Source organism: Moschus berezovskii, chromosome 2 (assembly GCF_049115385.1).
Source record: "Moschus berezovskii isolate FMDL1 chromosome 2, NW_MosBer_1.0, whole genome shotgun sequence".
In the NCBI taxonomy this organism is placed as follows: Eukaryota; Metazoa; Chordata; class Mammalia; order Artiodactyla; family Moschidae; genus Moschus; species Moschus berezovskii.
In genome coordinates this window covers 3,550,730-3,566,110 of record NC_142461.1, presented here as the reverse complement: position 1 = coordinate 3,566,110, position 15,381 = coordinate 3,550,730, and the positions used below count along the sequence as shown (strand labels likewise).

Here is a 15,381-nt window from a genome sequence, read left to right as displayed (position 1 = left end):
GAAAAACATAAACAACAAACTGTATTCCTTTAATTGTCCCGAGGCCTGAGGACACTTCTGCCCTTGCAGACTCACCCGACCTCACAGGTCACCAAGACCCAGGCAGGAAGCCATAGCAGCCCCCCGGCCCCTGGTGAACCACTGAGGAACGGTTCCAAGGAGACCATGGATGTTCGCCTGGGGCGGCGGGGAGCAGACCCCTACACTGGGGCAGCACTCCAGGCCTAGCAGACCTTTCACAGAGATTCTCAGCTGGGTTAACAGGGTCCGGAGTCTGGGCCTCGCGGGCTCAGGAACTGGATAGCATCTGTGCACCCCGAGGTCTCCAAGTCACAGATCGAGGCAAACATCGCACGGGGTGGACAGTGATCAAGAAGGAAGGGACGGCCTCGCCAGCTGCTGGAGAAGTCCCCACCCACCCAGGGTGGTAGTGACCCCTTTCGGTGTCAAGGTACCGTGGGGCCCATTCACAGGCTGCTTGATGAGCACACAGAACAAGATCAGGCGGAAACCTAGAGACCAGAACCACGAGGCCACGGTGCGGCTGGCGAAACAGCAGCAACCTCGGCCTTGGGACTGGCCCTGACGGTCTCGCCCAGGGGCCCTGTCCCTCTGGCACTCTGTGGCCGCCTCCCCCTCCCCGTCCCGAGCACCTCTTCCAGGTAAGCCTGTGCAGTCACTGCTGCCCACGAGTGTCTGGGGGAAGGCGATCCCTCCTGGAATGGGGGTCAAACCAAGCCCCAGAGTTCTAGAGAAACCCTTGGGGCAGCCAAAAGATAGCTGCTCTGTATTTAGACAACTGCTAACTATGAGAGATGTTCTTAGACACCAAGCAGAAAGTGGAGGAGGGCCCTGCCAGTGTGCACGGCCACACTCACCTGGACGGAAGTTGCAATCAGTTGCTTGAGCTCAGTGAGATCCCAAACAACTATTCACGGGCAGAACAGGCCCAGCTTCCTGCAAAATCTCTGAGAAAGACCGGCAGGCTCTCCATCTCGTGCCATCAAACAGCGGTCAGACGGTGACAAAGACAACTCGAAACTCTGTCTTTAAACTAGAATTTATTGGTATACAAAACTCCATTTCGTAGATAAAGTGGCACATCTTTGCAGCTTCTATTGCACCAAGTATTGAAGATTAAAAACACAAAAAAAGAAAACATTTGGTTTTGGAAACACTGCAAATAGCCAAGTACAGTACTTTGGTAAATAAAAAACAAAATGGTTCAGAGGAAAGAAGGAAGAAATGAACTACAAACATCAGACAGTGGTCACGTTTCTCCCTGTCGAGCTCCACGGATAAGGCAAGACTTGCTAAGTCTCTGGGTCATGACCCCACGGAGGTCTTGGGTATCTCCTGACTGCAGCAAGAGCAAGTACAGTACAATCAGGAGAAAAAGAGAAGGTGGCTGAGCCACAGGGGCCCCGGTGCTCTCCACAGACCCACCTGCCCGCCCTCGTCAAGGGGACTAACACCCACCAGCGCTTCCTCGCCGACACAAGGAACACAGAGGTCTGCCATCAGGCTCCCGGCTCCTCCCTTCCCCTCACAGAGCTCGCTGCTGGTGGATGCTGGATGGGTTGCTCCAGGGAGGCCAAGGGCCATTCCCCCCAGAAGATGAACCATGGGAGGAGCCCACAGCCACACCCCTCAGCTGTGGCCCAAGGACCTGCTGAAGGATCGGAGCGTAGACCAAGGTCTGGGGCCACACTCAAACCCCCATCACGGACGGCTGGCAACAGTGCCCTGGTGGATGCCGAGCTGGGAGGGGCAGGGCGGGCCGCCGAGCTTTCGCCCAGTGGTCGTGACCGCCCAGAGCTGCGGCACAGTGAGCACCAGCGGTCCTGGACTGGGGGACACCCTGCTTCCACCGAGGTCACCACACACACGTTCATGCTTTCACAGAAATTCTTCTTCACTGCTATCAGCTCCTTCTCGAGGAACTTTGCAAGGATGCTGAACATTTTAATCGAGTTACAAAGTAGTCTGAACTATGAGAGCAGGACTCTGGAAGGTAATCCCTCAGAGGAAATGGGTGAGAGCCTGAGGTTTTCACAGGGCATGTTACCCTGGACACACGGGGACGGCAGTGGGCAAGGCCCGAATTCTGCCCAGGGCTGGGTTCTGGGGGCACCTTCTGAGTTCAGCACTGTACGTGCACTTCGTGACTGGTGCTCAGTGTCTCTGCTGTAAACCAACGGTCCATCCCCTCTCTCGCAGGTGATGGCAGAAGATCGGCTATCATTTGAAATCAAGATCTGCAACTTAACAACATCAGTGGAAACATACAATTTGCTCTAGGGTCAGAAACACACACCTTGTAGAAAGTGCCATTATCAAATCACCTTAGAACAACCGTCGGAAGGCCCCAGAGTTTGAGCAACGCTTGTTCTGAAAGCTGAGATGAACGAAACAGTGAATGATGAAAACGTCAAAACAAACAAACAAAAATAAACAAAAAAACTGCATCAGACTCTGGGTCTAAAGGTTTGCCACAGATAGAGCCTTGAGGTAAAAAGGTGAAGAGCTACGTGTCTACCCCAAGTGGAGTCAGAGAGGGCCACGGCCACGGCACTGAAACCAAGCCCCACCCCGACCCTTCTGGCCAGGCTGAGGGTGAGTCAGCCCTGACGCGGAGTCCGAGTTTCCTCCAACCGACTGCACGCTCTGAGTTGACCGTCTCACAGAGGTAAACTGACAGCGTTCCACGTGGACCCGGTGAAACCCAGGCAGTTGAGAGTTTCTCAGAAGGAGAGAAACTGCACAGTGACAACAGGCACTCCCTGCGAGGCAAGCACAGCCCCGCGCCAAGTCCACCTGGTCCCCACCTACGGAGCACAGGCGCGGCTCTCCCCAGGCGGCATCTCCCGCCGGCAGAGTGCCCTGGGCGAAGGCGGCGCATCAGAAACTAGCCCCCTGAAGCCCGGCCCCAGCTGCCCCACAGCAGAGCTCCCGCTTCACCAGCCCTCAGAATCACACGGGCTGTGGAAGTGTGTTCAGAGCTTACAGGGGAAGCTAAAGACAAGCTCAACCCTTGAGACTCTTCTTTTTGCCACAATTCTTCGACCAGACTTCACTCCTAAAAGCATATGCTACTATTGAAAAATCAAATATACATACACAACTTCTCTCTAACATCTCCTGGTGGCAACTATACTAATTTAGAAGCTGTGGTTCTATGCTGTTTTAATACATCTACCTCTCCAGTACAAAGCTGTTGCCACTAAAATTTTATTTCTTACTTTGACCTTTAAAAATATTCTTCTTTAAAAAAAATTCATAAAACTTTTATGTACAGCTTGTAAGACAAGTAAGCAGCTATGGACCACCACCCCATCCCCTTTCTCCTGACCAAAGCTATCAAGATAACCCACAGAACAAACATCTAACAGCCACAGAGGTTAAGAAAACCTCACTTCTTACTATGCAGCACACCTGAGTAACTGAACCAGGTAATCACCACTGACCAGTCAGCCAGGACTAATAAACACGCCAGGCCCCCACTTGGCTGCCAATAACGTGGTTCTCCAGAGCCTATCAAGGCAACCAACAACCACACAGATTCCATCTACCTCATACTCTGGTGGGACAGAGGCAGTGAAGTTTAAATTTAAACCCTTAGCTAGAAGATATCACTTAAGTTGGATACATGTACCACATCCCTAAATTAACATACTGAACACAGACCAATTATAACTGGAAAACTGTGAAACAGTAATAAAAGAAAATTACTGAAGCCACTAGATTAGTTTTTAAAACCAGTTACTTTACCCAAGAAAAGGCGAAGCCCATCCTCAGGTAATTCATAAATAAATGCACCCAATATTCTATAATAACTCTTTAGCAACTTCTAAAACCCAACAGAGCCCAAGGCCACGTTCTTTAACCGTGTGAAATAAAGCAATCCTACTACTTCTGATGATGGGTCTCCCTCAGCTGTTTCTGATTCCTAATTATGCTTAATCGTGTGAGAGGATCTGGTCTCCTGAGTCCTCACAGTACAAACATTCAAGAAACAGTGCTCACTCAGAAATGCTCAGTCACAGTGGAAAGCCAGGAGAACAGAGCCTAAAGCACTGGCCCATGCTCCCTTGGAGACGGCAAGGCAACAGAGATGGCTCACCTCCTCGTACCGAGAGCCAGAAGCTCTAACTCAGGACTCTGCGGAGTGCAAAGCGTATTGTGATGCACTGCACCAGCATGCCCTGGGGGCACCTCCAAGAGATCACTGAGGCTCCAACCACGAAAAGTTACCAAATCCAACAGACAGAAAATTAAAACACATAATCAAAACCAAAGAAAGCAAATCACCTGCTGATAAAGACAACCTGCTGAATCCAAGAGCAGCCCATACAATGCAATGTCTATACACGTCAAAACCTTCTTAGCGTTTTCCGTTTGCCTTGGAACTCTTGTAATTTTGAAATCTGAGATGGAGGAGAAAACCAGTAGTTTACTTTTCAGTTCAGCGTATATTATTTCTTCCAAAATTAGGTCCTCAAAAGGCAAAAACGGTCCAAGATTGGCCACTTCAAGGGTTAGTTTTAAAGTTCACCTCCATGTAACTCAGTTTGAGGAATGACGCCTCCACTGCCCAAACCTGACTATTTCAGCACTGTGCAGTCACTGCAGGCCTCAGCCACAGTGCTTTCTTGGCCCAGCTGGTCTAAGTCCCTGACGACTTACAGAGGGTGCTGGAGAATTTTTCTGAGAGCAAAATCCCAAACAAGGCTTAACTACAAAGAAGAAAGTGCAGCATTTTACGGGATTTCATTTTCACAATACCAACAAATTAAGCAACAGCTCAAGTTACTTTTCCTCTGAAGGAAGTTCTCTAAATCTAGAATAGCAAGAAAGAAAAGACAGTCACTCAATTCACTTAAAATCTGAACATGAAAAACCTTAGCAAGTCTTCTAGACACTCTCTCCGTACAAAACAAAAAGAACTCTTCAAGCTCCTCCTGTGCAAAACCTTGGACTCCCATGATCTTCCCCTTCACGACTACAGATTCGGGACTACATGCTTTCAGAATTCCAGACCTGTATCATAAGCAGCCATGAAACACCTTCTTACCATTAAGAAACAAGTATCAAACACTCAGCAACACCACCAATTCTCCAGCAAGGCCCAGGCCTAATTAACAGTCAGGCCTATTTATCATATGGCTTGAATACAAATGAACCAGCAGTACCTGCAATCCCATCTGAACATCATGATCAGGAAGAGAAATGTGGTTGTTTAATTGCCACCCTGACTATAGGCCACAACCTCCCTATCACATTACTTTGGAAAAACACTTCCTGAATTATTCTCTGATTAACTTGGAGTAGAAGAAAGTTAATTCTAAACATGTACCTGAGTTGGAGATCATTTATAAACTATCCTGCATATTAATGTCTGTTTGAAAATGAAACAGAAACAAAGGAAACTTGTCCTCTGAATTTCTAGCAATTAATCTAAACTATTTCATGAACAATGACAGCAAAACTCACCGCAAGTGTTAAGGACAGATCCCAGGGTCACCAAACTCTAAATTTTCAGGGCAAATAAAACCACACTTAAAAAGTTTTTGTTTTTTTTTTTAACCTAACTATTCACCCCGAAAACTCGATATTTTAAACACAGAACATGAATGGCTTCACTGCACTTTCATTAAATAAAACACATCACTGGACAAAACTCTGAACAAAAAAGAGGCAGCCTGAAGGAAACTAACTCAGTGATTCCGGGGGTTGAGTTTTGTTCTGTGAAAGGACGGCTTCACTGGAAAGCCTGGCACACAGCCCTGCACTTGCCATCCGCCCCTCTCAACTCCCAGGAGGCCAGAGTCAGATGCTGAGAGCCGCGAAGGTCTTCACCAAGGTGACCTGGGCGCTCGCATCCGCGTCGCTTCTGCTGCTGTCCCTGTGGCCGCTCCTGCTCTCCAGGGCTTTGTGACGCTGCCGCTCCTCCTGCCGCTTCTTCTTCTCTAGTCGCTGCTGTTCTCGCCTCTGTTTGTTTGTGACCTGAAAGAGGAAGCTGCTGTCTGAGTCAGTACAAACATATACCCCCGTGCTAGGCTGGCAAATCAAGTCAATTCCATTCTCCTCATAAAGTAATTCAAAATGACCCAAAGAAATATTAACCCTAGGCCAGCTGGAGATAATGCTCAAAAATGCCACAGGCTGCCTTTCTGTGCATAATGCCCCAGGGAATCCTAACAGAATCCTTACAAGCTTATTGCATCTTAGCCTCTGCCTGTGACTTTTTACATTACGTTACATTCTGAGCTCAGAATTTCCTGGTAAAAATCTTAACAAGACGTCCCAAATTCAGTAAAGTCATAGTGTCATATATTACTTGTGAGTGTTGGGCTGGGAAGGGAGAAACACCACCTTTCTTGGAAGCATGTGGCAACGTACCAGAAGATCTTAAAAAGATTCACATATCCATGCTCTTTAACCTGTTAATTCTTCTTCTGGGACTCTGCTACTGCTGCTAAGTCACTTCAGTCGTGTCCGACTCTGTGTGACCCCATAGACAGAAGCCCACCAGGCTCCCGCGTCCCTGGGATTCTCCAGGCAAGAACACTGGAGTGGGTTGCCATTTCCTTCTCCATCTGGGACTCTAGCCAAGCAAATAATGCAAAATACAAAGATTTATACACAAAGTGTTCACTGAAGGTGACGGCATTTACAACAAACGGGACGCAGTCACACAATCAGCGAAGAAAGCCACCAACATGCTATGACATTAGGCAGGAGAAGGAGCCAATCTGTGTGTACAGTGGAGAAACTCAGAGTATATTTCCTTCCATGTGTCACTGCGAAGTCCAAAGAGGACAAGTGGGGTCTTCATTCCGCTTTATGATATCCCCCATGCACTCCCCATATTTCCAACAATAACCACTTTATAAAATCAAGATAGAATCACATATGAACACGAGCTCCAAGTTCCCGCCACTGCTGCCAAATCACAGACGCCGATTGAGCAACTTCACTCACTCACCCACTCACTCACCGTTTACCCGGGCAGCCCTTCAGGCCTACCTTTGGGAGCTGGTTTTTATGTGCTTTGTTTTCTTCAGTAGGGGTGGCCCGCACCTTACTGTTTTCAGTCCTGCCTTCATTTACACCCTGATTTCCGAAGATTCTGGTGCCACTGCCACCCTCTTCCCATAAAGGACCACACTGCGTCAGCACTCCACCACTGGACTCAAGGTTCTCCTCTGCATCTTTCAAAGAAAGACAGTTTGTTAAACTGAAAACCTAAGATAGTTACACACTGTGGTAAGTGTTAAAAGACTCAAAGTACCTGGCTCCCTATACCACTGTCATTTGGAGAGCACGTTTCCTTGAGGCAAAATTCTAGTATCAAGTCAATACAGTGGGGAACACAAGGAAAAAATTATTGGTAAAATTTGGAAGAAAAATTTTAAAATAACCCGTTGACCAGTCCTTTCATCAGCTTCCTACCAGCTGAGTGCTTTATCAAATTAAACCACTTTTTAACATGAATTTTTTGGGGAAATCTTTCATTTGTAACGCTAAAACAGAAAGGAAATAAGCTCTAAAACTGCTCTCCAATACAGTGGCTACTAGCCACAGGTGGCTGTTTAGATTAAAAATAAGTTAAATAAAATTTTAAATTTAGTTCCTCAGTCTCACTTAGCCACCTGTCAAGTATATACCGTACGGGATAACACAGACTGCACAGCGCTGCTTTAAAATCACATGGAGCAGCTTTCTAAGAAGGTACAACAAACATATAAGGAGGATAATAAAATACCCAATCAGAAGACTATTAATACAATGCCAGGAACAGTATCTGGCATAAAATGTCTAGCAATGAGTACTGAAATGATTCAAAATAAGTAACTTGCAAAAACAGATATTAACATTTTTCTTTCCTTCCTCTGAATCACAGAATAAACTCAGCTTAAACAAAGAAAAATTCTGAATTATCACCAGTTGATTGATGCTGCTGCTGCCGCTGCTAAGTCACTTCAGTCTTGTCCGACTCTGTGTGACCCCAGAGACGGCAGCCCACCAGGCTCCCCCGTCCCTGGAATTCTCCAGGCAAGAACACTGGAGTGGGTTGCCATTTCCTTCTACAATGCATGGAAGTGAAAAGTGAAAGTGAAGTTGCTCAGTCATGTCCGACTCTTCGCGACCCCATGGACTGCAGCCCACCAGGCTCCTCCGTCCATGGGATTTTCCAGGCAAGAGTACTGGAGTGGGCTGCCATTGCCTTCTCCTGATTGATGCTAGGAATGTAAACATTTCCATTAGAAAAGTAATTTTTCTCTCCATTCCATTTCAGTTATCATTTTGGTATTATAATGGGAATCTTCTTTCTAAAAGGATAAGTCTTCCCTGACACTGTCCAATCCTCCAAAACTGGCTAAGTGGCCTTCCCATGCACCCCCTAGCACCCTGTACCCCAACTTCATCACATATGACCACGCCAATTTACTTACCTGCCTCCACCACGCCCCTCCACCCCCAGACGACACACTCCCTGATGCAGAGCTAGCACCCAGTAAAAACCACCTGCATACACAAGGTGCTCAATAAACAACTGCTAAATGAATAAATGACAATATAGTTAACTACCTGCCACTTGATTAAAAATGGAAATTTGATACCATCTATTAATGCACGTGCATGGAATCTAGAAAAACGGCACTGATGAACCTAGTTACAGGGCAGGCACAGAGACACAGACATAAAGCAGTGACTTGTGGAGACAGTGCGGCAGACGGAGAGAGTAGCACTGCCATATACACACCACCGTGGGCGAAAGAGACAGCCGGGGGAGCCGCTGTGTAGCACAGCGAGCTAAGCTTGGTGGTCTAGTCCCATCTAGAGGGGTGGGACTGGGGAAGGGAGGCCCACAAGGGAAGGGTATATGCATACTTATAGTTTATTCACGCTGCTGTGCAGCAGAAACCAACACAACATTATGAGGCAATTATTCTCCAATTATTAATAAAAATATTAAAATTAAATATTTGAAAAATCACCAACATAATCATCTTGAAAGCTTAAGAATATCAACCACAGACTTACTGTTTCTTCTCCCCTGGTTCATCTGCAGCATGGCAATTATCGCAGATTCAATATTATAATTTTCAGCTTCCAGGTTCTGAACGATCAAATCAAAATCCTATGAAAGAAACAAAGGAACACATCAAAATCTGGGTGTACTTTCCTGTCCATCTCTACATCAACAATTTGATACGTAAAACGATGTAACTGAGGCAAGGTTTCAAGACTTTCCATACAGAAAATGTCTTAATATTCTCAGTAAGGTGAATACCTGAAATAACCATTTAATAAGTGAATTCGTACAAAACTGCACTCGTCAGAAAATAATAAATCCACATACTTTCTTAGGTTTTGAACAATACTGGGTAAAGTGGAGAAAATAAGACAGAAATGAATAAACAGCTCTCAGTAAGTTACACTACATAACTAAATCAAACTACAAATATCATGGGGCTGCTTTGGCTCACCGGGTGTTGGCATGCTAGAGTGAGGCCATAAAACAGTGTGGCAGTTTCTCAAAAGGTTAAACCTGTACAGACGGGTTTTCAACAATGCCTGTCTATAAACCTGGGATCCCCAACCTCCAGGCCACGGACCAGTCCCTATCAGATCAGCGGTGGCGTTAGATGATTAAAAGTAAAGTGCACAATAAGTGTATTGAACTTGAATCATCCCAAAACCACCATCCCCCAGGTCCCCTTGATTTGTGTAAAAACTGTCTTCCACGAAACCACTTCCTGGTGCCAAAAGTCAGGGACTGCTGCTAAATCACGGTTACCACATGACAAATACTAACGGAACACCCAGTTGCGTTGCAAACTTTCTGGACAGCATCTTCTACTTCATCTCGCAGGTCATCTTCAAAGTCAACTCCCTTTACCTTGCTCTTCTCTCTTTTATTTGATTCATCTTGATGAAGCACCTGAAACTAAAGGACACAGAAAGAGTGGTAATCATGGAATTCTAGCAAACAATGTTCAGAATCTTGAATACAGGAAAACACTCCACCATCTCAAAACATTCAAATATATGAAAAAACATTCAGAAACAATCTTAAAAGAACAGCAAGCACTAAGCTAAATTTCATTCACACACTGAGATTCCAGGCCACAACTTGAAGTATTAAGAAGAAAGGCCCAGGGACTTCCTTACTGGTCCTGTGGCTAAGACCCCGCACCCTAACTGCAGCAGGCCCAGGTCTGACCCCTGGTCAGGGAACTAGATCCCACATGCCACAGCTCAAGAGTTCACAGCCACAACTGAAGACCCTGCAAGGCGCGGTGAAGATCAAGCATCCAAGTGCCACAACGAAGACCTGGTGCAAAAAAATTTTTTTTAAAAGCAGGCCCAAGATACGGGATAAACTGCTGAGTAAAAATGGCATTAGAGACCACCATTTTGGCAATGGCTGCTGACGCGGGCAGCACCCACCTGTCTCAGCTGGATTCTAGAGCTGGGAACCTAGTAACAGATTCAATCTTCCACATACGCACCCAATGAACGTTTTCAGCATGACAACTCACCTTGAAGAGACACACATCCGACTCTCACCTGGTTCCCTAGGCCCTATCTGTTCACCAGCAAGCTGTGGTTTGCTGGAGCTCCTGTCCAAACCAAATCATCACAGGGAAGCGTGACTCCGCCAACCTCCCGTGCTACCACCACACTCACGGGAACCCGTAAGTCCCAATTCTAAAGCCACCAAGAGCCGCTCACTTGGTATCCACAGGACTTTATGACCTAAGCCCGTTTCAGAAAAGCTAAAGTCATCCGTCCATGGCTTCCAATCACTTTCTCCCTCTGCTTGCTATTAATGCAGCGAGTGGAACATAAGCAAGGGCACGTGCCCTATAAAAGGGCAAGTGGAAGCCAGCAACGTGCAGTATATTCCATAGAATGTGTAATAAAAAGCAAAACGTATTCTAAAATTTTACCCTAACAGTTCGGTTATGTGTATCAGGATTCTTTGAAATTTATCCAAAGGAAATAATGTCAGGATAGAAAGGATTTACGGAAAAGTGCTCATCCCACTGCCACGAAGGGTGGTGAATAACTGCAAACAACCACTGGCTTCTTAGTGTGGGTGTAGTTAAATTACCCACAGAATGGAGCTACATTCCCACTCAACAACAAGGATTTTCACTACCGCCATGATTATTTAACAATGTCTTGGAGAACAGCAATGCAATTAGCCCCCCAATAAAGAAAAATCAGAAGTATAAAACTGAAAAGAAAGAAAAGTTATAATTATTTGCAGATAATTCTACACCTTTAAAAAAGAGAGAGAACAGAAAAAAAACTACTTCAAACAAAAAGAATTCTGGAAAGTCATATAAGAATCTAGTGTCCAGAATATATAAAGAGCTTTTTAGATCTCAATGACCAAATCACAAGAAGTCCAATTAAAACATGTGCAAAGGACTTGAATAGACATCTCTTCAAAGATAAACAAATGGCAAGAATATAAAATGGAGAAAGGACAGTCTCTTTAACAAGTGGTGCTGGGAAAACTGGTCAGCCACTTGTAAAAGAATGAAACTAGAACACTTCCTAACACCATACACCAAAATAAACTCAAAATGGATTAAAGATCTAAATGTAAGACCAGAAACTATAAAACTCCTAGAGGAGAACGTAGGCAAAACACTCTCCGACATAAATCACAGCAGGATCCTCCAAGACCCACCTCCCAGAATATTGGAAATAAAAGCAAAAATAAACAAATGGGACCTAATTAAAATCAAAAGCTTCTGCACAGCAAAGGAAACTCTAAGCAAGGTGAGAAGACAACCTTCAGAATGGGAGACAATAATAGCAAATGAAGCAACTGATAAAGGATTAATCTCCAAATTATACAAGCAGCTCCTGCAGCTTAATTCCAGAAAACTAAGTGACCCAATCAAAAAATGGGCCAAAGAACTAAACAGACATTTCTCCAAAGAAGACATAAAGATGGCTAATAAACACATGAAAAAATGCTCAATATCCCTCATCATCAGAGAAATGCAAATCAAAACCACAATGAGATACCATTTCACACCAGTCAGAATGGCTGCTATCCAAAAGTCTACATGCAATAAGTGCTGGAGAGGGTGTGGAGAGAAGGGAACCCTCTTACACTGTTGGTGGGAGTGCAAACTAGTACAGCCACTATGGAGAACAGTGTGGAGATTCCTCAGAAAACTGGAAATAGAACTGCCATATGATCCAGCGATCGCACTCCTGGGCATACACACCGAGGAAACCAGAATTGAAAGAGACACATGTACTCCAATGTTCATTGCAGCACTGTTTATAATAGCCAGGACATGGAAGCAACCTAGATGTCCATCTGCAGATGAATGGATAAGAAAGCTTTGGTACATATACACAATGGAGTATTTCTCAGCCATCAAAAAGAATGCATTTGAATCAGTTTTAATGAGGTGGATGAAATTGGAGCCTATTATACAGAGTGAAGTAAGCCAGAAAGAAGAACATCAATACCGTATATTAACGCATATATATGGAATTTAGAAGAATGGTAACCTAAACCCTGTATAAGAGACTGCAAAAGAGACATAGGCATTTAGAACAGTCTTTGGGACTCTGTGGGAGAGGGTGAAGGTGGAATGATTGGAGAGAATGGAATTGTAGCATGTATATTATCATAAGTGACCAGTCCAGGTTCGACGCATAAATTTTCCTCTGTTCAAAAAAAAAAAAAAAAAAGAAGCAGTCTTATAAACAGGTTTTTATGCCCAATAGCTGCACTCTATTCTATTCTTCTGTTTGGAAAGTGCCTGCCTCACTTTTCCAGGCTCCCTTGCAGCTGTGACCTGGGCCTGGCCTATGAGCTGTGTACACACCAGACTTCAAATCAGTAGCTAGAGATGTGCAGAAGCTGAGACTAAGGCGTTTCTCTCTGGCAGTAACAGGGGTATGCAGCGTTGTGAGTCTGATGGCGAGAGTCCAGTGTTGACTCTGCGAACTGTGGAGTCTGGTATATAGTGTGACTGAAACAGTGTTCTCCTGGCACTAGTTTCACAGTGTGATGTTGGCTGCATTTCAACCCATGTGGCCCTCCAATCGCCTTGCCTTTTCCTGAGCCGCCTATTCAAATCCTCCCAGTGATTTTATGACCTACCAAATGGTCTTTCAGTAAATTCCTTTCTTCTTAAATCTGCCAGAATTGGCTTCTGGTACTTTGAACTGTAAACCCTGGTTGAAGCTTAAATTCCTACCACCAATTCTGAGTATTCTGAATGCAAGCTTACCCTGTCACCCAGCAATTCCACTCCTAGGTATAAGTTGAACAGAAATGCATATGTTTATTGTCCTGGAATGTTTATAGCATCATTATAATAAAAGATAGAAACTGAAAAAAAAAAAAACAAAGATAAACAAATGGCAAACAAGCACATGAAAAGATGCTAAACATCATTAATCATTACGGAATGAAAATCAAAACTACAAGACACCACTTCACATCTTGTAGGTTGGCCATTAATTTTAAAAAGAAAGAAGGAAAAATAACAAGTGCTGGTGAGGATGGAGAGAAAGTGAAGCCCTCCATACACCGCTGGTGGGAAAGTAAAATGGTACAGCTAAACACTGTGGAAAGCAGTGTGGTAGTTTCTCAGAAAGTTAGAGACAGAATGACCACATGACCCAGCAATTTCACTCCCATATACAGTTGACAGAGGTGGACTTCACAGGTCCACTTACACAGACGTCTCCAGTATCAAATACCATAGTACTACACAATTCACGACTGGCCACACCTGAGGATGCAGAACTGTAGATGTAGAAGCTCAGGTGTGCAAGCGAACCACAAGTCACACTCAGAGCTTCAGCTGTGCGTCACTGGCATCCCTGACCCCCTGTTCACAGGCCAACTGTACACCCAAAACATTGACAGCAAGTACTCAAATACTGTACCCAAATAATCACAGCAGCACTATTCACAGCAGCCAAAGAAAAGAAACATCTGCAATGCCCATCAACAGATGAAAGGATAAACAAAATGCGGTATGTCAATAAGATGGAGATCTATTCGACCCCGGAAAGGAACCGAGTAATGCTGTGTGCTATGCCGTGGATGAACCTAAACACATCAGGCTAAGGACAGCCAGACATAAAACGCCACAGTGCGTGACTCTGTGATAAAAAATGCCAAGAAAAGGTAAACCCACAGAGACACAAGGTAGACTGGTGGGGGCTGGGGCTGAAAAGGGATGGGCAGGAACTGCTTAACAGGCACCAGGCTTTCTTTCGGGGTGTTGAAAATTATTTGGAACTGGATGGAGGAAGTGTTCACTCAGCTTTGTGGGTGTATTCAGTGCCACGGAATTGTACACTTGAAAATGGTGAATTTTACGTTATATGAACTTTACCTCAATTAAAAAGAAAGAAAACTCTGTAGGATAGCTGAGTACACACATGACTAACATTTTGTTATCAAATTTCACACATACAAATGTAAAGGGAAAAAAAGACGCTTTCCTTACAAGAGGAACAGAAAACAAAACATCTAAGAATAAAGTCAGCAAAAAATGGGACAGATCTATATGAAAAAAACACTCCTGCAGATAACCAAAAAAAGTCAATTAAACAAATAAAAAGATTACCAGGTTCCTGGCTAGGAAGATTCAACATCATACAGATGTCAACTTTTGCTTGTTTATTAACTTAATGAGATTACAATAAAAGGAAATATTACCAGGACTTTTTAGCTAGACAAACTTATTCTGACATTCATATATAAAACAAAAAAGCAAAAATATACAGGCAACCATAAAAAAGAAAGTAATGATGGGTGAAAAATTCTACTAGATTTTAAAACATAAAACAATGAACATATGAACAGAAAAAAACAGTGGAATAGAATCAATGTCTAGAAATAGACCCATATGGGAATTTAGTATATGAAAAAAGCAGCAAGCTAAATCAATGGAGAAAAAGACATATAATTATAAAAATAAACAGTTTGTAACAACAAGGAAAAATATAGTTGAATCCATACACTCATATCTGTATATCAATACAAGTACCAAATAGACATGACCAAATTTCCTTTAAAAAAATGAACATACAGGAGTACTAAAATAAACTATGTGAGAGTTCTTTTTAAAGTCAGAATGGGAAAGAGCTTCCTAATTATGACCCAAAACCTAGAAGACATTTACCTTATGTCTTGAAAATGAGACAAATTTAACCACATAAAAATCTAAAATTCCTTCATAGCAAAGACAATATGAGAAAGAATAAAAAGACAGATAACAGACTGAAAAAAATTTTGCAACTCATACCACAAATAGAGGCTAATTTCCCCAGTACATAAAGGATTTCCCAAAAATCATTAAGAAGCCT

The 15,381-nt window shown here is 44.1% G+C and overlaps 1 protein-coding gene across 4 annotated transcripts in view; it reads right to left on the bottom strand.

Annotated features, from left to right (window-relative positions):
- Nucleotides 1–1,028: 1,028 nt before the first annotated feature.
- Nucleotides 1,029–15,381, bottom strand: part of OTUD3 (OTU deubiquitinase 3) — a 35,045-nt gene continuing 20,692 nt past the window's right edge. For 3 of the 4 annotated variants that reach the window (XM_088843185.1, XM_088843190.1, XM_088843192.1), the window contains exons 5-8: nt 9,827–9,958; nt 9,052–9,148; nt 7,030–7,214; nt 1,029–6,019 (exon numbers count right to left, since the gene is read on the bottom strand). In XM_088843185.1, coding sequence (XP_088699311.1) covers nt 5,762–6,019; nt 7,030–7,214; nt 9,052–9,148; nt 9,827–9,958 — 672 coding nt within the window. In that variant the 3' untranslated portion in view covers nt 1,029–5,761. The remainder of the gene's footprint in view (nt 6,020–7,029; nt 7,215–9,051; nt 9,149–9,826; nt 9,959–15,381) is intronic. The other variant, XM_088843189.1, reaches the window with a different exon arrangement.